Source organism: Rhinopithecus roxellana, chromosome 12 (genome assembly GCF_007565055.1).
Source record: "Rhinopithecus roxellana isolate Shanxi Qingling chromosome 12, ASM756505v1, whole genome shotgun sequence".
Classification (NCBI taxonomy): domain Eukaryota; kingdom Metazoa; phylum Chordata; class Mammalia; order Primates; family Cercopithecidae; genus Rhinopithecus; species Rhinopithecus roxellana.
Window position 1 is genome coordinate 130,314,185 of NC_044560.1, and position 23,101 is coordinate 130,337,285.

The 23,101-nt window shown below is 50.7% G+C and overlaps 1 protein-coding gene across 2 annotated transcripts in view; it reads left to right on the forward strand.

The window, feature by feature from the left end:
• GRIK5 (glutamate ionotropic receptor kainate type subunit 5) overlaps positions 1-23,101 on the forward strand; it is a 75,335-nt gene that overhangs the window by 5,319 nt on the left and 46,915 nt on the right. For both annotated transcript variants that reach the window (XM_030942690.1, XM_010358984.2), the window contains exons 4-12: positions 1,208-1,305; positions 1,411-1,576; positions 4,545-4,723; positions 6,958-7,011; positions 7,114-7,275; positions 9,482-9,634; positions 10,029-10,133; positions 10,248-10,355; positions 21,775-21,978. In XM_030942690.1, the coding sequence (XP_030798550.1) occupies positions 1,208-1,305; positions 1,411-1,576; positions 4,545-4,723; positions 6,958-7,011; positions 7,114-7,275; positions 9,482-9,634; positions 10,029-10,133; positions 10,248-10,355; positions 21,775-21,978 (1,229 nt within the window). The remainder of the gene's footprint in view (positions 1-1,207; positions 1,306-1,410; positions 1,577-4,544; positions 4,724-6,957; positions 7,012-7,113; positions 7,276-9,481; positions 9,635-10,028; positions 10,134-10,247; positions 10,356-21,774; positions 21,979-23,101) is intronic.

Here is a 23,101-nt window from a genome sequence, read left to right on the forward strand (position 1 = left end):
AGACAGGACGTGGTGACTAATTGGCTGTCAGGAGAGAGATTGAAGGCAAGGACCATTTCCAGGCATCTGGTCTGTGTGGATGGTGGGGCCCTCACCACTGTGGAAGGTCCAGAAGGAGCCAATTTGGAAGAAATGAGGTGTTCAGTTATGACGCCTTTAGTTAGAGGTGGCAGAAACCAAACTCAGCCTGGTTTAAGGAAAAAAGAGAACATATTAGCTCATGTCGCTAAAGGACCTACGGACAAATTTCAGGCATGGTTGAATCCAGGTGTTCAAACGATGGCCTAGGATTGTTTCAGGCATGGCTGGATTCAGGTATTCAAATGACATCCTGGAGAATCTCTCTGTGTCTTTACCTTTGAGGCCTGCTTTCCTCTGAGTTGGCTTCATTTTCAGAAATGCTCTCTTAACTGGTGGTGAGATGGCCCCAGCAGCACCAAGCTTACATCTCACCAGTTTAGCAAACCGAGTGATAATTGTAGCAAAAGACCTGGGGAAGGTGCTTCATGGTCTGATTTGCGCCCATACGTATCTCTGAACCAGCTGCCATGGCTAGAAGAATGGAGGACTCCCCAAGGCCTGCATCAGGTGCCAGTCAATCCTGGGAACACTGGACTGAAGGGTAGGGATAGTTCCCCCAGGAGAAGTTAGGGTTCTGCCATGAAAACAGGCACTGGACAAGCAAAAACAGCAGCTTTCCACCTCCCAGTCTTGAGACACACATGTGTCTAAGAAGGAAGAGAGCAGAAGAAAGAGGAGGAAGTAGGTAAAGCAGGAGAGCGGTGTTTGGAGTATAGGGAGGCTCCAGGGGACCTGGGCTGCGGGGTCAGGGGAGGACGTAGTGAGTGCACCGTGGATTGTGGCATGGCTGAAAAGGTTGAGAACAACAGCGGCTGAGGGACTAGGCACAGGCTTTGCAGGCAGAGGAGGCCACTGGTGTCTCTTTCTCTTTATCCCTTCCTTTGATCTCCCTTGGCCTGACCTGTCCCTCTGTTGCTGTGTCCTCATCTCTCTCTGTCTCATACCCCCTCATGTTCACTTGTTGGGTGGGGTCAGAGACGGTCCTTCTGGGTCCCGGATGGCAGAAGAGGATCAGGCAGTTGCCAGTGTCTGATCCTCTCCTGGGCCATGGGGGCTCCCTGAGAGATGGGGAAGTAGAGGAGGCAGGGGGTCCCTGACTCTGTGGTCTCTTCCCCTTCCCTTGCAGTGTGTCAGATCTTGCCCAAAGGGGTTGTGTCTGTCCTCGGGCCCTCCTCCAGCCCAGCATCTGCCTCCACCGTGAGCCATATCTGTGGAGAGAAGGAGGTGAGGTGGGGAGCATGGGCCCGGGGCTTTGCGGGGAGTAGGTCCCTGGGAGGCAAGGGCTGGGCGGAGAAGCAGGATGGAGGCCAAAGTTTCCTCTCTGTCCAGATCCCCCACATCAAGGTGGGTCCTGAGGAGACACCCCGCCTTCAGTACCTTCGCTTCGCATCTGTCAGCCTGTACCCCAGTAACGAGGACGTCAGCTTGGCAGTCTCCCGAATCCTCAAGTCCTTCAACTACCCCTCGGCCAGCCTTATCTGCGCCAAGGCTGAGTGTGAGGGAGAACTGGATGTTTTGTTTTCTGTTCCCCAGACACCCCTTCCCAAGAGATCTGGTGTCCCACACAGTGGTTCACTGCCCGCTAGTTAGAACCCTGGGGCACCCAGACACCAGGCTCTTCTCCCATCTTCAGAAACTGAGGCCTCTGGTTCCACAGACCCCTTCTCTCCCCAAAGAGATCCATTTATTCCCCAGATGGTGACTAAGCACCTGTCATGTCAAGGCCCTCTGCTAGGCCCTGGGCGTGGTCCCTGGGTGCTTAGAACTCCGGTTCTAGTGGAGGTCATTGGTCATTGAGCTGTTATGATACAGAGTGGTACGTGTGCTGCCAAGAGGCATGTGGAGCCTCTGGTATCACATAGGAGGGATCCTAATCCATCTGGGAGGTTCAGAGCCTGTGCCTATGAGAAAGAGACATCCAAGCTGAACCTGAAGGGTGTGGGAAGAAAGAGGGAACAGGTTCTAAGCAGAGTGTGGCAAGGGCAGAGGTAGAGGGCCCAGGGAGCACGGCCCTTCAAGAGGCTTACAGATGCTCCCAGTGGCTAAAATATGGGAACAACGAAGCAAGAGATGATGGGAGCCATGGGAGGTCCCCATGCAGGGCAGGGCGAGGGGACAGGGTCAGTTTCGTGTTCTAGGAAGAGCGCTTAGGCTGCAGTGTAGAGAACAGGCTGGAGAGTGACAAGAGGGGTGGCAAGGAGACAAGCGAAAGGCGGGGAGAGGCAACACTGGTCTGGGCCCAGGTGGTGGCAGTTGGAATGAGGGGGCCAGGGTGATGTGAGAGGCAGTGACAGAAAGAAGAGGGTGGGGCTAGGGATGGTGTGAGGCCTCTGCCGAGGAGGAACACTATTCATTGGGGCACATGTTGGGCATGGTGTGTCTTTGAGACATTCATGTGAGATGTCTGGTAGACTGGTGGATTTGTGGGTATGGAGCTTGAGGCAGGGAGGGACTGTGCTCCATAGCTTCTAGAAGGAATTCCTCCTTCAAGAAGTATTTACTGGGCCAGGTGTGGTGGCTCACGCCTATAATCCCAGCACTTTGGGAGGCCAAGGTGGGAGGATGGCTTGAGGCCAGGAGTTCAAGACCAGCCTGGGCAACATGGTGAGACCTCATCTCTTAAAAAAAATTTATTGAGGCCGGGCGTGGTGGCTCAAGCCTGTAATCCCAGCACTTTGGGAGGCCGAGACGGGCGGATCACGAGGTCAGGAGATCGAGACCATCCTGGCGAACACCGTGAAACCCCGTCTCTACTAAAAAAAAAAATACAAAAAAAAACTAGCCGGGCGAGGTGGCGGGCGCCTGTAATCCCAGCTACTCGGGAGGCTGAGGCAGGAGAATGGCGTAAACCCGGGAGGCGGAGCTTGCAGTGAGCTGAGATCCGGCCACTGCACTCCAGCCTGGGCGACAGAGCGAGACTCCGTCTCAAAAAAAAAAAAAAAAAAAAAAAAAAAAATTTATTGAGCACCTGCTCTGTGCCAGGCGCTGCTCTTGGTATTAGGGGTCAGCCGTGGGTGAAGTAGTCCAAGTACATTCTGATGAGAGAACTTGGGCAAAAAACACCACAAATAAGTGTATTACATGGTTAGAAATAGTGAGTTCTATGGAAAAGTAGAAATGACTTATGAAGAAGGGTGTGGGCGTGGGGTGCAACTTTAAATGAAATGGTGGGCGAGGGCCTCATTGAGAAGGTGACGTTGGAGTAGAGACCTGGAGGAGGGGAAGGAGGGAGCCATGTGAGGATGTGAAAGAAGAGGGTTCCAGGCCAAGGGGACAGCCAACGTGAAGGCCGCAGGACAGGAGCAAGACTGGTGTGTGCAGAACAACAAGGAGGCAGTGTGGCTCAAGCCCAGAGAGTGAGTGGTGGGGAGAGGAAAGGCTGTGGGCTGGGTGGTTTAAAAAAAAAAAAAAAAGGTGTTTATCGAGCAGCTGCTCTGTGCCAGGCCCGGCTCTTGGTATTAGGCTGTTAGAGATCAGTCTGTACTCTAATGTCTCGGTGAGGCCCCTGCCCACCATTTCATTTAAAGTTGTACCCCACACCCACACTAGACTCCCAGTCTTCATAACTCACTTCTGCTTTAACATAGAACTCATTATTTCTAACCATGTAATGCACTTATTTGCGGTGTTTGTTGCCCCACTCATCTCCTCATCCTGTACCCGGTCTACTTCACTCACGGCTGACCCCCAATACCAAGAGCAGAGCCTGGCTCAGAGCACATGCTCAACAGGCACCTTTTTTTTTTTAAAGAGATGGTGTCTCACTGTGTTGGCCAGGCTGGTCTTGAACTCCTGCAGTCCGGACAGTAACAAGGGGGTGAGGTGGGCAGATTGTGTGGGGCCTTGGAGGCTGTGAGGACTTCAGTCTCAAGGACTCTGACTGAACTGAGAAGTCATTCGAGGGTTTGGGGCAGAGGAGGAGCACATCTGACCCACATCATTCTGGCTGCTGTGTACGGAACAGACTCAGGAGCAGGCTTGGGGATTGCAGCAGGCAGGAATTGGTGGTGGCTCAGGGCAGGGTGGTGACAGTGGCATGGGGTGAGGGAATCTGATGTGTTTGGAAGGTAGGGCCTTGATGGATTGGGTGTGAAAGAGAGGAAGCCAGAGTTTTGGCCTGAGCGACTGGCACACTGGAGATGCTGTTCACCAACACGGGAAAGCCGTGGTGGTTGAGCAAGGAGATTAAGCATGAGATGCCTGTCAGACACCCCAGTGAGGGGTGAGGAAGGTGGCAGAGACAGGAATCTGGAGTTCTAGGAAGAGGTCTAGGTTGGGATTTTAATTGGGGAGGGCCCAGGCTTGGAGTCCCCAAGCCCATACCCCATGGGACCCAGCTGCCCCATGTCCTTGCACACCCTCCAGTCCTCTGCCCAGCTGCCCCATGTTGAGGAAGAGTGAGTGTCTATGCCATGCCTGGGTACCTGGAAGGGCTCCAACCCAAGGCCCTACCCCTCCCTTAGGCCTGCTGCGATTGGAGGAACTGGTGCGTGGCTTCCTCATCTCCAAGGAGACGTTGTCAGTGAGGATGCTGGACGACAGCCGGGACCCCACGCCACTGCTCAAGGAGATCCGTGATGACAAGGTGTCCACCATCATCATCGATGCCAACGCCTCCATCTCCCACCTCATCCTCCGTAAGGTGAGCCCCCTACCTCTAATTTCCCAAAGGACTAGGGCCAGAAACTTGGGGCAACTGAGCAAGTCACCCAATGCCCATGGGCCTCAGGAGTCAAAAGGGGGCTTCAAGACCTTCTTCTTCCATGAAGAGGATAATTGTAAAGTTTGTCTCTCAGCCCGCCTGCTTCCTGGTTGTGTGGTCCTGGGCAGTCACCCCATCTGCCTGTGTATAGTCCCTGTTCAGTGGGTTGTGAGGATAATGAGTGAGTGGCAAGTAAAGTATGTAGGGCAGTGCCTGGCCCAGAGTCAGATCTGGCTACATCGTAGCACTGAAGGATTTTTAAACATTTTTTATTGACCTGTGTGTTAAGGTGTTTTTGCATGTATTTTTTTTCTTTCTGTTTCTCTTTTTCTTTTTTTTTTGAGACGGAGTCTTGCTTTGTCACCCAGGCTGGAGTGCAGTGGTGAAATCTCAGCTCACTGCAACCTCCGTCTCCTGGGTTCAAGCGATTCTCCTGCATCAGCCTCCCAAGTAGCTGGGACTATAGGCACCTGCCACCACACCTGGCTAATTTTTGTATTTTAGTAGAGATGGGGTTTCACCATATTGGCCAGGATGGTCTTGAACTCCTAGTAACCAAATGATCTGCCTGCTTTGGCCTCCCAAAGTGCTGGAATTACAGGCGTGAGCCACCGCACCCGGCCAGTAACCAAATTTGTGTTATTTATTTTTCTCTACTTTTTTTTTTTTTTTTATAATTAAAACCATATGTCAGCCAGGTGCAGTGGCTCATGCCTATAATCCCAGCACTTTGGGAGTCCGAGGCGGGCAGATCATGAGGTCAGGAGATCGAGATCATCCTGGGTAACACAGTGAAACCCTATCTCTACTAAAAATACAAAAAAATTAGCCGGACATGGTGGCAGGTGCCTGTAGTTCTAGCTACTCAGGAGGCTGAGGCAGGAGAATCGCTTGAACACGAGAGGTGGAGGTTGCAGTGAGCTGAGATTGCACCACTGGACTCTAGCCTGGGTGACAGAGCAAGAGTTGGTCTCAAAACAAAAACAAAAACAAAAACAAAAAACCCATATATCACTGCTGACTGTAGCCCACAGGAAGTGTGAACAGAATCCACTGGGTTCTTGAGACAGGATGACTTAAGGAACAGGTTTCAGGTTTGGGAGCCAGGCAGGCCTGGGCTGGGATCCTGTCCCCTCCTGTGCCAGCCGTGTGAACAGTTGTCTGTTCCCTTTCCAAGCCTGCCCTTCCCTGACACCCACGTGATGAGAGCCCAACTCCTGCCACCCAGGAAATGCAAGCTGGTGCCCTTTAATTTTATAATTCTCCTGGGGGGACAGACTTGGGTGCTTCTGGCAGGAAGAATTTTTCCAGCTTTGTTTTCCTTGAGGACTATGAGAAAAGGGGCTCAAGAATAAATCTTGACATTCAAACTGGCTGCTATTATTGCAAAGCGCTCTTAAATATTGCAGGGAATCGATTTTCTGACCTTATGCCTGGGCTGAGCCCTACACATTAGCAGCCCAACCTTGGCTTTTGGAGAGTGTAGGGCTTAAAATTAATGCTCTCCTCTCCGTTGGGCCTGGTGGCTCACATCTGTAATCCCAGCATGATGGGAGGCCAAGGCAGGAGGATTGGTTGAGGCCAGGAGCTTGGGACCATAGCAAGACCCCATCTCCACAAAAAAAAAAAAAAAAAATTTTTTTTAATTAGCTGGGCATTCTGGTGCATGCCTATGATTCCAGGTACTCAGGAGCTGAGGTGGGAGGATCACTTGAGCCTGAGAGGTCAAAGTTTCAGTGAGCTATGATCCCACCACTGTACTCCAGCCTGAGTGACAGAGCAAGATCCTATCTTTATAAAAATAATAATTCCCCTTCCTGCCCTATTTCTGAGACTTCTTCTTACCTGTCTCCAGAAGGAAATCTTGTAAGTGCCTTCATGAGAGACGGGGGGGCATTTGGGGACCCTATTCTCTCCTCTAGCAAAATCTCCATCCCACCTGGGACAGCAGTCAGCATGGCAGGACACCAGGGACTAAGGCCTCCCTCTGCCCCCACTTGTCTCCTCCTCCCTGTCTGTCTATCTCTGAGCGTTTCTAACTTTACTGTGTTTCCCATGGGATGTCTTCTCACCAGGTCTGTCTCTAAATCTCTCTTCCTCTCTTGAGTCTTCCCCATCTCTGCCTGTGGGTCTCTGTCTCTCACTCTGCCTCTTTGCCTCCCTGTGTTTTCCAGGCCTCAGAACTGGGAATGACCTCAGCGTTTTACAAGTACATCCTCACCACCATGGTGCGTAGGCCTTCTGGCCCCTCTCTGCCCCCACTTCCCTCCCACCACAGCTGTCCCACTTAGGTCTTGGCCCCAGGCCTCACCACCTCTTCCTGGTCCCAGGACTTCCCCATCCTGCATCTGGACGGTATTGTGGAGGACTCCTCCAACATCCTGGGCTTCTCCATGTTCAACACGTCCCACCCCTTCTACCCAGAGTTTGTCCGCAGCCTCAACATGTCCTGGAGGGAGAACTGTGAAGCCAGCACCTACCCAGGCCCTGCGGTGAGCACACAGATACCCAGTCACACCCAGAGACACTCTGTGCACAGATACTTCTGGGACCCCCTTTCAGACCTCGCTCAGATCATACTCAGAACCCTCTCGCCCTCCCTGAGGCCTTGTGGTGTGGCCTTGTGATGCACTGGGGCCATGTCCTCCTCTCCCTCTACCTCCCACACCACTCTGGCCACACCAGCTCCTCGAGGTGTCTCTGATGCCCCAAGCACAGGTGCACCTCAGGGTCTCTCCACACCCTCTTCCCCCTGCTTCCTGTGAACTTTCTGAGAGAAACAGTGTCTCGCTCCTCATCACTAGGATGTTGCTCCAGTGTCCCCTCAGGTATAAGATTTTTCCTTCCTCCTCCTGTTTAAAAAATGGTAAACTTGGCCCGGCGTGGTGCCTCACGCCTGTAATCCCAGCACTTTGGGAGGCCAAGGCAGGCAGATCACCTGAGGTCAGGAGTTCAAGACCAGCCTGGCCAACATGGTGAAACCCCACCTCTACAAACGTACAAAAATTAGCCGGACATGATGGTGGGTGCCTGTAATCCAGCTACTTGGGAGGCTGAGGCAGAAGAATCACTTGAACCCAGGAGGCGGAAGTTGCAGTGTGCTGAGATCATGACATTGCACTCCAGCCTGGGTGAGAGAGTGAGACTCTATCTCCAAAAAAAAAAAAAAAAAAAAAAAAAGGGTAAACTGGCCAGGCATGGTGACTTACACTTGTAATCCCAGCACTTTGGGAAGCTGAGGCAGGAGGCTCACTTCAGGTCAGGAGTTCAAGATCAGCCTGGCCAACATGGCGAAATCCTGTCTCTACTGAAAACACAAACATTAGCTGGGTGTGGTGGCACGTGCCTGTAATCCCAGCTACTTGGGTGGCTGAGACACAACAGTTGCTTGAACCTGGGAGGTAGAAGAGGTTGCAGTGAGCCAAGATTGTGCCACTGCACTCCAGCCTGGGCGACAGAGCAAGACTCTGTCTCAAAAGAAAAAATGAAAAAGGTAAAGTATCTACTTTTTCACCCCTCCCTGCCTTGTCTTTTTCCATAGCACTTATATTTGCTTATTTCATCACGATGTGGCTTACTCTATATTAGTTTTACATAGAAAAATGGATTTGAGGACTGTAAGTTCCATGAGGGCAGGGGGTTCTGTTTGTTTTGTTCACCATTGTATCCCCAGTACTTAAAACAGCATAACTCATAACCGTTGTCTGATAATAGATGTTGAATAAATACCAGCATACAGAAGATGCATATTTATAGGTATTTGTTCACTGACATCTTACTCAGATACCAAGACATCAAGACACTTCTACGCGCAGAGTGCACATGGAGACCAAGCTGTCTAGTCAGTTGGGTCCACACAGGGACATCACACACCCCAACACAGAGGCACATTTGTGTGTACCCCTGTGCACATCTACTCAACACAGATACTCAGACCTTCACACTAACACAGCTAGGGCACACCCTAACAAGCACACACAGACACCGTGGTTGTGTCACAGCTTGGTGGCCAGAGCGTATGGGATGCTCACTGTGTGCCAGGTGCTGTTCTCAGTGCTTTACAGGCGTTATGTCACCAGATCCCCACAACAGCACATGAAGGTAGAGATTACTATTATCCTCATTTTACAGAAAAGGAAACTGAGGTTCAGGGAGGAATGAGGACTTAGCCCTGTCACAGAATGAGAGAATAGCAAAGCCAGGTCTCTAGCTCTGAGCCAGCTGCCTCCCAGGCCTGGGACCAACCATTAAACGCTCCTACCTTTCTGACACCACACCTACCCTGCGTATAGATGAATGGGCATGGTCATCCAGCCCCACTCATGTAAACGTCCCCCAGACACGCTCAGACGGGGACTGTGGCCATCTTCCCTGGCCTGCATCACCCAGATTGCCAGACATACCTGCCCATGCAGGTGACACAGCTGGCTATCCAGGCACCCTCTGAGAGATACATGGATCCAGGCACCCTCTGAGAGACACATGGCCACACACAGTCTGGGAGACCTACTCCCACCAAGACATGGGAAGCACTCACACCTTTCCCACTGTCAATTCCACTTCCCAAAAAAGACACCGGAGCCACTTCCTCACTCCTGACCCACCCAGTTTCCCATTCCTGGGGAGAGGGAAGTTATTTGAGTTACCCTGGCTAAGCAGCCTCTTATCCATCCCACCCCCGCCTCTGTCCCACCACAGCTGTCAGCTGCGCTGATGTTTGATGCCGTGCACGTGGTGGTGAGCGCTGTCCGAGAGCTGAACCGCAGCCAGGAGATCGGTGTGAAGCCGCTGGCCTGTACGTCGGCCAACATTTGGCCCCATGGGACCAGCCTCATGAACTACCTGCGCATGGTGAGCCTGAGCAGGGGTGGGTGGAGGAGGCAGGGCACGGCCACCTCAGGTGGGAGCACTCACTGTGTCCACCCTGTGGCCCTCTGCCCTCCCCGCTTCTCCCACCGTACCCACTGCCTCCCCTGCCCACTCCTGGCTGCTGCTGCCTGTTTGGGTTGCTCTCTCTCTCTCTTTCCGAGTCTTGCCTGCTTCATGCCTTTTGTCCCATCTCCCCTCGCTTCCTTGCATGTTATCTTGCTGTTTTGACTGTGATCTTCCTCTTTCTTCTCTCTCTTGTCCCCTCCACCCTGGTCTATCTGTGCCTTTCTCTATGGATGTCTCATCACGCTGGGCCTTCCCTGCCCATCTCTGGGCCCCTGCATCCTCCCTCTGCCCCGCCTCCCCACCCTGCCAGGTAGAGTATGATGGGCTGACCGGGCGGGTCGAGTTCAACAGCAAAGGGCAGAGAACCAACTACACCCTGCGCATCCTAGAAAAGTCCCGGCAGGGCCACCGTGAGGTGAGCAGACCCAGGCGACGCTAGAGCTGTGCTGGGGTGAGGGTGGGGGCAGGCCCAGAGGCTGCCATGACCTTGGGCAGGGCCTGAGCTGACAGCACCCTCTCTGCCCCCTAGATTGGGGTGTGGTACTCTAACCGCACCCTGGCCATGAATGCCACCACCCTGGACATCAACCTGTCACAGACATTGGCCAACAAGACGCTGGTGGTCACAACCATCCTGGTGAGTGGCCCTAGACGGGGGCCTGGGAGTGGTAAGTGAAGGGGCCTGAACGCTGGGCCTTCCCTGATGCTGCCCTGAGCCCAGTCCTAGCTCCCACCGTGAGATGGAGGGATGCATTGGCTGGCACAGCGCACAGGCCAGTGAACGCCGGGATTCCTGCACCCAGCAACTCCAGGTTGTGAATAAGGCACTACCATCCAAAACGCTGCCCGAGCAGGGAGGGAGCAGACTGCCCTCAGGGCCAGCTTTAACTGAGCTCTTTGCACAGTATCTGGCCCTGGTCAATCCTGGTGAATCATGATTGCCAGAACAGTTGTTTTGCCACCCTTGCCAACAACATGTATCAACAATGCCAACTCAGTGTCCATCTTGAAGTTGTGGAAACTGAGGCTTAGAGAGGGGAGGCAACTTGCCCAGAGTCACACAGCAAGTACCCAGTACAATCAGGACTGAAAGCTATGTCTAATCCTTCAGAGCCCGAGTCTTGACCACTGTGTTCTGAAGCTCCAGACCTCTCAGTACCCAAGCACCAGCCACGGGCATTGTCCTGTAGCCCTGAGAGTGCCACTCCTGCATTTCACCAAATCAGAGGCAGAAGTATTTATTGAGCACACTTCTGTGCCAGGCACTGTGCTAGGCCCTTTCCAAGCGTCATTCTTTAGACCTCATGGCTACCCTTGTGAGCTTCGTCTTATTTCCCCCTTTTGAAGATAAGGAAGCAGGTCACACAGTGAGTTCCCGGCAGAGCTGAGTGTCTAGCTCGGAGCTAGTGCCCTCTCTGCTGTACCAGGCACAGTGGGCTTCCTCCCTGGCCTTAGGAGGTCAGGGAGGGGGTGATACACAGGCCTGGCCAACAGGAGGCTTCCCCAAGCAGCTGGCCTGGAGGCTGGATACGCCAGGCAGCCACGCTCTTCAGAGCGGCCAAGTCTGCAGCCTGTCAGCATTTGTTGTTACTGAGGGAGCTGCTTAGTAACTCTGAGCTGTGTCAGCTATTAGCTGTGGATGCTGACATTCAGAGAGGGTTACAGGAGGGTTTTGCTGGTTGTTAGAGGGCCCCCTAAAGCAGTGAGTCGCAGAGCAGTTCCCTTGGTCCCTAGGGAACTCCTGATATAAAATGGACCTCGAGTCCCTCTGGAGCAAGGCCAGTGATCCTGTTGTGGAGGGACAGATGGCCTGCAGATGGGAAACCAGACACCTCCTAACAGCCTCCCCAGGGGACCCTGGAGGCTTGGCTAGGAGCAGTCAGACCCTCTGTGCTGCGGTATGCGGTCAATTCCTGAAGCCTCCTGGAGGCAGAAAAGTTGGGGGCCTTGGTGGGGAACAGGGTGCAGAGGTCAGGGAGGGGAGGTCAGGAGAGCTGAGTCATGACCCTGGGAGCTTCGAGTGTCTTCTTCACTCTCCTCCCCGCTTCTCCTCAAGGCCTGGGAGCTTGTATTTTTCTTCCCTTCCTGATGTTCACCCATCTCTTGATGGGTTGATTCACTTATTCATTTGATCCGTAAATATTTACCAAAGCTGTATGGTGCTGGCCCTTACATTCTAGAAGCACAGAAATGAGTCAGGTGCTCTCGGGTGGCACTGGGAGGTGGTCCCAGTCTGATGGAGGAGACAGACCTGGACACAGTCATTCCCACAATGAGGGCCTCCCAAAGAAAGGAGGGATTGAGTCAGCTTTAGGAGGCTGGAAGAAGGCTTCGTGGGAGAGGTGACCTTAGATGGGGTTGCACAGGAGTTGGATGTGCGGAAAATATCCCAGGCAGCAGGAGCAGCAGGAGGGGCAGGAGCCAGGGTTTTAGGAGGTGTTTGTCAGTTTGAACAGGGAGGCAACAGCCTCTGTGTACACAGTCAGACAAGCCCCGTTCATTCGCTGGTATTTCCTGACATGGGTTTCTTGGCAAGACCTGTGTCAGGCACTTGGAGATTCAGATGTGACTCAAACTATGTGCCTAGGGCAAGATGTGAGTTAGAACTTGTTTCATTCACTGCTCTATTCCCAGGGCCTAGAGCTGTGACAGACACCTAGCAAGTACAGAGGGTTGTGGTGAGTGATGGGACAGAGGCAACCTAGGGGCTGTGGGGCAGCAGGTGGGGAAGGGGCTCTGAAGGACCTAGTTGTCTGTGCTTTACCTTGGAGAGAGAGTGTTGAGCAGGAAGGGGCGGGGCCAGATCTGGAGTTAGGAAAGCTCCTTGTTGGCCCATGAGGGATGCTGCTAGGGATTAGAGGTGATCCAGGTGTGGGAGCGAGGGGCTCTGGTGATGGAGTGCAGGCTAGCGCTGCCCCTGGGGCAGGCTCAGGGATCTCGTGCTGAGACAGGATGAGCTGGCACCGAGATGGAGAGAGGCCCCACCGGAAAGCTGGAGTGCAGAAGTCCCATGGAGTTGAGACAGTGCAGGGGCCTGCCCTCCCCAGCCCCTGGTCTTGCCCCAGTCTTGGAGAATTTCTCAGGGCCCCCAGGTGGTCCTGAGGATTCCCTTCATTGAGCTGAGACACCTCACCCTGCCCTTTGGTGACTAGTGTGGCAGTTAAGAGTAGTTTCTCTGCTGCGGACAGAGGGACCTCAGTCCCATTCCTCTGCTCTTATCAGTTCAAGTCCCTTAACTCTCCAGTCTCCTTTGTTTTATCTGTAAAACGGGTCTGCATCTCACCTTGAGGGGCAGTGGGAGGATCACATGAACTAAGAAGGCCCTTGCAGTGCCTAAGGTACGCGTGAGAGAACCTCCCTCCCTCCCTCCCTCTCCCGGGCTTGTGATTCATGGCTTTGAGCATTGTGCCAAGCCCTGTGCTCATGTGACTCAATCTTCACAGAAGCACTGATTTTCAGATAAAGAAACTCAGGCATGGGAGGGTTGCGCTTATTTATTTATTTATTTTTTTGTCTTTTTTTTTTTTTTTCTTTTTTTGTGGAGAACGGGGTCTCGCTATATTACCCAGGCAGGTCTCGAACTCCTGGGCTCAAGCTATCCTCCCGCCTCTGCCTCCCTGAGAGCTGGGGGATTAGAGGTGTGAGCCACCGCGCCTGGCCTCAGGCATGGGAGGGTTAAATGACATGCCCGAGGTTGCCCAGCTAGAAGGCAGCAGAGCCCACATGCCTGTCTTTTGCACCACGTTGCCTCTATTATTTTTTATTTTTATTTTTTTGAGATGAGTCTCACTCTGTCACCGAGGTTGGAGTGCAGTGGCACGATCTTGGCTCACTGCAAGCTCTGCCTCCCGGTTAACGCCATCCTCCTGCCTCAGCCTCCCAAGTAGCTGGGACTACAGGCGCCTGCCACCATGCCCAGCTAATTTTTTTGTATTTTTAGTACAGACGGGGTTTCACCGTGTTAGCCAGGATGGTCTCGATCTCCTGACCTTGTGATCTGCCTGCCTAGGCCTCCCAAAATTCTGGGATTACAGGCATGAGCCACTGCGCCCGGCCATGTTGACTCCATTATTTCTACTTCTTTCTGAGCCCTCAGGGCTGTGTCCTGGGCCTGGCACTGCCATCCACACACTGTGTGACCCTAGGAGGTCTCTTCTCTCTAGCCTCGGTTTCCTCCTTTAAAGTGAGGGGATTAAAGTATTCCTAGCAGTCTGGGCATGGTGGTTCACACCTGTAACCCCAGCACTATGGGAGACCAAGGCAGGGGTATCACTTGGGCCCATGAGTTCGATACTAGCCTGGGCAACATGGCGAAACCCCATCTCTACTAAAAATACAAAAATTAGCTGGGCGTGGTGGTGTGTGCCTTTAGTCCCAGCTACTTGGGAGGCTGAGGCAGGAGGATTGCTTGAACCTGGGAGGTTGAGGCTGCAGTGAGCCCAGATCATACCACTGCCAGGGTGACAGAGTGAGACCCTGTCTAAAAATAATAATAATTAATAAATACATAAATAAAATATTCATAGCAGAGTGAGGAGGTTGGACTAGATCATTGTTGTTTAAACTACACTCCAGGAAATCCTGGACAAGGATTTGGATCCCAGGTTCATGAAAGCGTCCAAGCAATCAGCTTGTAAGGAATGTTCTGGAACTTACCCTACTTTAATTTTTTGTTTTTACTTTCCAGAGATTTTCATTGAAGTGTAACACACATACAGAAATGTGCACAAATTGTGTTACTTCTCACTGAAGTTTCAAAAACTGAACACACTTGTGTAATCAACCAGCTGTCCCCAACCCAAAGCCTCCCCATGCCCTTCCAATCATTAACCCTCCAAGGCTAACCCCCATCTCAGCTTCTGTCACCACAGATCAGCTTTGCCCACCCTTGAACCTCATATAAATGGCATCGTACTGTGTTCTCTCTTGAGACTGGCTTCTTCTGGCAACATTATGAGATTCATCTGTGGCATTGCAAGTGGTGTAGTCTCATTGTTGTATGTCGAATGTACTGCAGTTTCCTGATTCATCAACTCTAGATGGATGTTTGTTTCTGGCTTTTTGCTGTTAGGTATAGTACTGCTAGGAAGGTTCTCTTCCATGTCTTTTGGTGAACATGTATTGGTGTTTCTGTTGGGTGTGTTCTAGTTGCTGAGTTGCAGGGTGTTTGTCTCAGCTTTAGCAGTTATTATAAAAGTGTTTTCCAAAGTGGTTGAACCACTTTCACTTTCATTCCCAGCAGCAGCGAATGAATGAGAATTCCACTTGCTCCTCGTTTTGTCAGTGGTGAGTGTATACAGGTACCAACCATATATGGTGGTTTTCATTTGCGTTTCCCTGATGATCAGGGAGGTAGAACACCTTTTTGTGTTTATTGGCTATTTGATTTTTCTTTGTTTTTGTTTTTTGAGAGAGGGTCTTGCTCTGTTACCCAGGCTGGAGTGCAGTGGCCCAATCGTAGCTCACTGCAGCTTCAACCTCCAGGCTCAAGCGCTTCTCCCATCTCAGCCTCCTGAGTAGCTGGGACCACAGTCGTGCACCACCACACCCAGCTAATTAAAAACAACATTTTTTTTAATTGACAGGGTTTTACCATGTTGCCAAGCCTGGTCTTGGACTCCTGGGTTCAAGGGATCCACCCACCTTGGCCTCCTAAAGTGCTGGAATTACAGGCATGAGCCACCACACCTGGCCCTTTATTGGCTATTTGGAAACCCTCATTTGCGAGGTTCCTATTCATGTCTTTTTCTATTTTAAAAAAATTGGGATATATGACCTTTTTATTGATTTGTGAGTTATTTATACATTCTTGGGTACAAGTCATTTGTCTGATGTATGTATTGCAAATGTCCTCTCCCCCTTTGTGGCTTACCTTTTCATTCTCAGTAGTATATTTTGGATAAAAGGATTTGATTTTTAATTTTACTAAAGTTCACTCCATCAGCTTTTTTCCTTTATGGTTAATGCTTTTAGAATTTAAGAATTCCGTGGATACCCCTATATCATGAAGATATTCTACTATTTGTGTTCTAAAAACTTAATAATTTTGCCTTTTACATTTGGGTCTGCCATCCTCCTGAAATTGATTTTTATGTAGGGTAGGGGAGTCAAAATACATTTTGTTCTTTTTTTTTTCTTTCTTTTTTGTTTTCTTTTATTTACTTATTTTTTTGAGACAGAGTCTCACTCTGTTGCCCAGGCTGGAGTGTAGTAGCGTGCGATCTTGGTTCACTGCAACCTCCGTCTCCTGGGTTCAAGTGATTCTCCTGTCTCAGCCTCCTGAGTAGCTGGGATTATAGGCACCCACCATCATGCCTGACTGATTTTTGTATTTTTAATAGAGATAGGGGTTTCACCATATTGGCCAGGCTGGTCTTGAACTCCTGACCTCAAGTGATCCACCTGCCTCAGCCTCCCAAAGTGCTGGGATTACAGGCATGAGCCACCGTGCCTAGGCCAGAATACATTTTTTTTCCATACGGGTATTTAATTCAGCAGCACCATTTATTATAACAATCATTCTTCCCCCTTCAGGACAGTTTTACCTTTGTCACAAATCAATATCCATTTATATGTGGGTTTCCAAACACTCCATTCTACTGTCTATTTGTCTATCTTTGTTCTAGTACTGCAATGTCTTAAATACCATAGCTTTAAATTAAGTGTTAATATTTGACAGGGTAAACCCCCAGTTTTGCTTTTCTTCTTTAGGATTACTTTGGTTCTTCTTGACTCTTTGCATTTCTTTTTATTTTTTGTAAGTTATTTTTATTGAGACGGGGTCTTCCTATGTTGCCCAGGCTGGTCTTGAACTCCTGGGCTCAAGTGATCCTCCCTCCTTGGCCTCTCAAAATGCTGGGACTATAGGCATGAACCACCAAGCCCAGCAACCAGGCATTTTCATACACACTTAAATCTCGTACTTCAATTTAAAAAAATTGTTACACTGAGCGTGAGGGCTGAGCATGGTGGCTCACGCCTGTAATCTCAGCACTTTGGGAGGTTGGGGTGGGCAGATCACTTGAGCTCAGGATTTCGAGACCAGCCTGGGCAACATGATGAAACCCTGTGTCTACAAAAAATACAAAAATTAGCCGGGCTTAGTGGCACGTGCCTGTGGTCCCAGTTACTCTGGAGGCTGAGGTGGGAGAATCACTTGAGCCCAGGAGGCGGAAGTTCTAGTGAGCCGAGATCGCACCACTACACTCCAGCCTGGGTGACAGAGCGAGACCTTGTCTCAAAAATAAATAAATAAAATTGGGGAAGGGACAGAAGTTAATAGAAACCTATATAAAATAGAATTCAAAGAGTACAAGGCAGGTGAGGAGTGAAAAATCAGTTTCCTTCCTTCCCTGTGTCTTTCATTTTCTTTTTTCAGAGGCCACCATCCTTCCAGAAATGTCTATGCGTATACAAGCACATACTTGCTCTTTCTTTAACAAAGAGTAGCATATTGTACACGTTGTTCTGTAGCTTGTTTTTTTCCTCCTAATATATCTTGTAGACCTTGCTATTTTAGTGGTTGCCTGGGATTCTTTTATGACATCGATAATCTTTTTGACTTGGCCCAGATTAGGTTGTTTCAGTCTTTGTTCTCACTACAAGCAATGCTACGCTGACTTTCTTGGACCTGCGTTTTTGATGCACAGCCATTTGTAGGGTAAATTCTTAGAACTGGACTTAGCAGTATCTCATTGTCTGGCTGCAGTGTTGGGCTTCTGCATACAATTCTTTTTGAAGTCTGAAGACCCTGGATTTGAGGCTCCTTGAGGACCCTTCTGTTCTAATAGTCTGTGGCTCTAAGTTGAGTCCTAGATTATGGTTATCTAATTTTGAATTCTATTCACAGACCCCAGTCTCTTTTTGTCTCTCTAAGCTCAGACCCCAGTCCTGAGACCCTGAACCCAAGTTCTTCAGTCTTGAATTTAGAGATCAACTTGGCATAGTGAAGGAACAGGGTTCAGAGTGCACAGTGACTGGGTTGTGAAGCCCAGCTCTGCCCCGTCTCCCTTCCCACTGCCCTGCTTCAGCTGGGTGGCCTTGGGCTAGATTCTTTACCTCTCTGAGCCTTGGTTCTGTCCTCTGTATGTCAAGGGGGCTGTATGGGAGCCAGGCCCTTGTCTCTAGGATTCTCGATTTCTGATTCTCCAGCTTTGATACCCAGCCTGGGTCCCTCACCTCTGTCTGGCTTCTCCCATATCCACTGTCTGATTCTGTCCACTCGAGCTCAGTCTAGCACAGGGTTTAAGAGGGGAGCTTTGGAATCAGACCAACTTGTCCTTCTCAGACACTTACTACTTCACTTCTCTGGACCTCAGCATCCTCATCTCTAAAAGAGAGGTAATAATACTGCCCTCCCACGCTGACACAATTGCTGTCACACAGCAAGCCCACAAGAAATGCTGGCTGCTGCCGCTATTATTAGTATTATCTCACATTCTTGTTCCCAGTTCCACAGTTTTGTTTCTGGAAAGGCAGCTTGATAGAGAATCACTGACTGCCCTCCATCCCATCATCTTGTAGCTGTAGGGCTCTGTGGGGTCCTGAAGTCCAGAGCCTATGACCTGGCCACATAGTAGGAGATTCTATCACTGTATGACAAACCACCCAGAACCCAGAAACTGAAAGAATAGCAGTTGATTATTTTGCGTGATTCCATGGGTCAACTCAGTGGTTCTTTGGCTGGTCTCGCTTGGGCACACTGTGGCAGCATTCAGCTGCTGTCCAGACTGGACTGGTAAGTGAAGAATGGCTGTGGATGCTGGCTGTTGGCTGGCACGCCTTGGTTCACTCACCCTCCAGCAGGCCAGCCTGGGCTTCCTTAAATGGGGGCTGCTCTGAAGGCTGAGGCTCTGGAATTCACACAGCATCACTTCTGCCACATCCAATTGGCCAAAACAAGTCATAAGGCCAGCTCAGACCAAGGAGTCTGGACCCAGGGAGAAATGGACCCCATCTGCTGATGGAAGAAGCAGCACAATATTGTGGCCACACCTACCATGGAGCTCAGTAATTGTGTGTTGAATGAATGAGAGGTGACAGAGGTCACTTGACCACTTTGAGCCTCTGTGTCCACGTGTGAAAGGAATCTACTCATGCCCATTTCAATGTAAGGTCGCCATGAGGAATTAAAATGATGTCATTGAGAGAATGCACAGCACAGGTTCTCAATACACAATAACCATTGTGGATATTTTATTTTATTTATTTTTTTTAGAGAGTCTCACTCCATTACCCAGGCTGGCCGGCAGTGGCACAATCTTGGCTCACCGCAACCTGAGCCTCTGGGACTCTACCTTAGCCTCCCGAGTAGCTGAGACTACAGGTGCACACCGGGCACGCCCAGCTTTTTGTATTTTTTATAGAGACGGGGTTTTGCCACATTGCCTAGGCTGGTCTTGAACTCCTGGGCTCAAGCCATCCACCTGCCTTGGCCTCCCAAAGTGTTAGAATTACAGACTTGAGGTACTACACCTGGCTCATTGTGGATATTTTAACCGAAGCTCTTTCCTGGGTCTTCCCTAAGTCCTAAGTCCTTTTGTTCATTAGTCCAAAGTGACATTGTACAAACAGCCATTTAGACAATAAGTGTCCAGATAAGTTTCCCACTTGTTACCATCTTTACATGCCTTGTCTTCCTAGCACTTAGACCATCCTTTCTGCTTTTGTGTTTCTCTGGCACAATGGGGTCAGTAAAGTTTGCTCAAACCCCTCAGAAATAAGCATCAACGTGGCAAACTGACTGTAAGTCAGAGAGTGCAAACTAGAAACTGTGTTTGTTTTGGCCTGCAGAACATTTAATAATAATTGGTATTAGAATTTGAATTGGTTGCTGTATTAGTTCGTTTTCTTTTCTTTTTTTTTTTTTTTTCTTTTTTTTTTTTGAGACTGAGTCTCGCTCTGTCGCCCAGGCTGGAGTGCAGTGGCGCGATCTCGGCTCACTGCAAGCTCCGCCTTCCGGGTTCACGCCATTCTCCTGCCTCAGCCTCCTGAGTAGCTGGGACTACAGGCGCCCGCCGCCGCGCCCGGCTAATTTTTTGTATTTTTAGTAGACATGGGGTTTCACCGTGGTCTCGATCTCCTGACCTTGTGATCCGCCCACCTTGGCCTCCCAAAGTGCTGGGATTACAGGCATGAGCCACCACGCCCGGCAGTTCGTTTTCATACTGCTGTAAAGAACTGCCAGAGACTAGGTAATTTATGAAGGGAAGAGGTTTAGTTGACTCACAGGTTCAGCATGGCTGGGAAGGCCTCGCGAAATTTACAATCATGGTGGAAGGCGAAGGGGAAGCAAGGCACCTTCTTCACAAGGCAGCAGGAGAGAGATGTGCTAAGTGAAGGGGGAAGAACCCCTTATAAAACCATCAGATCTCGTGAGAACTCACTTACTATCATGAGAAGAGCATGGGGGAAACCGCCCTCATGGTTCAGTTACCTCCACCTGGTCTCTTCCTTGACACGTAGGGATTATGGGGATTATAATTCAAGGTGAGATTTGGGTGGGGATACAAAGCCTAACCATATCAGTTGCTAACATTTATTTTATTTTATTTTATTTTATTTTATTTTAGAGACAGAGTCTTGCTCAGTTGTCCAGGCTAGAGTGCAGTGGTACAGTCATAGCTCACTGCAGCCTCAAACTTGGGCTGAAGCAATCCTCCTACCTCAGTCTCCCAAAGCACTGGGATTTCAGGCATGAGAGCTGCTAACATTTATAATCAGGAGATTTTACAAAACAATCTTAGGTTTCCAAATTCTCTTAAAATTGCACCAGCTGGGTCAGGTGCGGTGGCTCACACCTGTAATCCCAGCACTTTGGGAGGACGAGGCGAGTGGATCACTTGAGGTCAGGAGTTCAAGACCAGCCTGACCAACATGGTGAAAACCCGTCTCTACTAAAAATATGAAAAAAAAAAAAAAAAAAATTAGCCAGGCGTGGTGGCAGGTACTTGTAATCCAAGCTACTTGGGAGGGTGAGGCAGGAGAGCCACTTAAACCCAGCAGGTGGAGGTTGCAGTGAACTGAGATTGTGCCACTGCACTCCTGCCTGGGTGACAGAGTGAGATTCTGTCTCAAAAAAAAAAAAAAAAAAAAAAATTGGGCCGGGCACGGTGGCTCAAGCCTGTAATCCCAGCACTTTGGGAGGCCGAGACGGGAGGATCACAAGGTCAGGAGATCAAGACCATCCTGGCTAACCCGGTGAAACCCCGTCTCTACTAAAAAAAATACAAAAAAAAAAAAAACTAGCTGGGCGAGGTAGCGGGCGCCTGTAGTCCCAGCTACTCGGGAGGCTGAGGCAGGAGAATGGCGTAAACCCGAAAGGCAGAGCTTGCAGTGAGCTGAGATCCGGCCACTGCACTCCAGTTTGGGCGACAGAGCGAGACTCCATCTCAAAAAAAAAAAAAAAAATTGCACCATCTGTCATCTTCAGCCTGCCTCCCTCATGGGGCACTGGGCTGGAGCTAAACCCTGGTGAAGGATACCCTCTTGGACCCATTGGTGGCTCATGAAGTTGGTTTGGTGAGTCATTACCGGACATGCGGAAAGATGAAGTATAGCAGAACAGAAAATATCAGTGTATTGCCCATAGTTACTAGGGCAAGGACTGTTCTGTGGAATTAAGTCTAGTTATGTGTGTTCATGTGTGGGTGACTTGGGTTGCAAGGTAAAATGTATCTTTCACTGTGAGTTGTAATAAGAAATCTGAAAGCCCCTGATCCACTTTGGCACAAGCTCTATCTAGTCTGACTCACTCTAAAGTTACCTCCTCCCTCGTACGCATTTGAGCTTGGGACCAATGAGCGTCAGGTTGGCTGCTGGAGATTAAAATGGCTCCCTGCAATCTGCTAGGGACTGGCAGTGCCCATGTGTTTTTCCCTGGCTTTCAGGTCTATTCCCCACTCTGAGCATTTGTAAGTGAGAAATGTGTACTATGAATAAATCATCCCTGCTCAGCAAGCAGATTCCTGCTCTACCTGCCTGGTCCGGGCTCCAGGATCCCCAGCCCAGCTCCTAGACACCCAGTCTCTGACCCCTGCTCTCTTCTGCCCACCCAGGAGAACCCGTACGTCATGCGCCGGCCCAATTTCCAGGCCCTGTCAGGGAATGAACGCTTCGAGGGCTTCTGCGTGGACATGCTGCGGGAGCTGGCCGAGCTGCTGCGCTTCCGCTACCGCCTGCGGTTGGTGGAGGATGGGCTGTACGGGGCACCCGAGCCCAACGGCTCCTGGACAGGCATGGTTGGCGAGCTCATCAACCGGGTATGGCTGGGCTGGGGCTGGGGAAGAGGCATGGACCCGGTGAGTGAGGGAGGGCGGGCAGCTGGGCAGCCAGTCGAACCTTAGAAGCAGACTGGCCGGTGACAGAAGTAGAAGGAGCCATGAATAGGGCTCCTCAGACCACCTCACTGATGTTGCGCTGTATGCCTGTGCCTGGCGGGTGCCATGGGATGGGACAGAGGAGGAGAGGTGGTACATGCATCACCACCTGTGTCCTGCTTTGCCGGATGCCCCTGTTGTGCCACCTTGGATTAGTCGGTGTGCAAAGATTTGTTAAGTGAATGAAAGAGACATGGAGTGGCAAGCAGGAAAAGGTCTGAGGTGGTCAAAGGCTTCCTGCAGGAGGCAGGGCTGAGAGCAGGAAGTGCACCTTACCTGTGTGCTATGCCCAGCACCTGCCGGGGAGGGCCTGGCACGTTATGGACCTGGAGGGTTGCGTGTAGAACTCACACATTCACCCGTTCAGTGGGTGTTTATTGAGCACCTACTATGTGCCTTGCTCCTTGCTGGACATGGGATCCCACTATTAGCACAGTGGATCTGGACCCCGCCCCCAGGAGCTTAGAGTCTCTTTGGGGTGCAAGACAGCAAATGACCACAGCACAGAGCCATCTGGGCTTTGATGGGGGAGCTCAGAGGAGGGGCCCAGAGAAGGTTCCTGACCCAGTCAGGCATCCTGGGGGGCTTCCCAGAAGAGACGATACCCAAAGTGATTCCCAAAGGGCATGAAGGATTCAGCAAAGTGAAGGGGGTGTGGAAGAAGGGGAGCGTATTTGGAGCAGAGGAAATAGCATCTACAAAGATGGGGTGATACGAGGGAGTGGGGTGCACTGGAGAAACCAGCAGGGCCTGAGCATGGGCAGGATTTGGTTGCAGCTGAGGAGGGATGGAAGGCAGGGCCATGGGAGGTGGCAGGCAAGGGTGCAGTGGAAAGGATCTTTGGGCATCAGACAATCCTGGATTTGAATTCTTAAGTGTCATTTCTCTTCTCTGAACCTCAGTTTTCCCCTCCCTAAGATGGGGATAATAATACCTTGCAGGTCTATAGTGAGGGTTATGGGACATGGGGACAAGTACCTCACACATTGCTTGGCAGATACTGCGG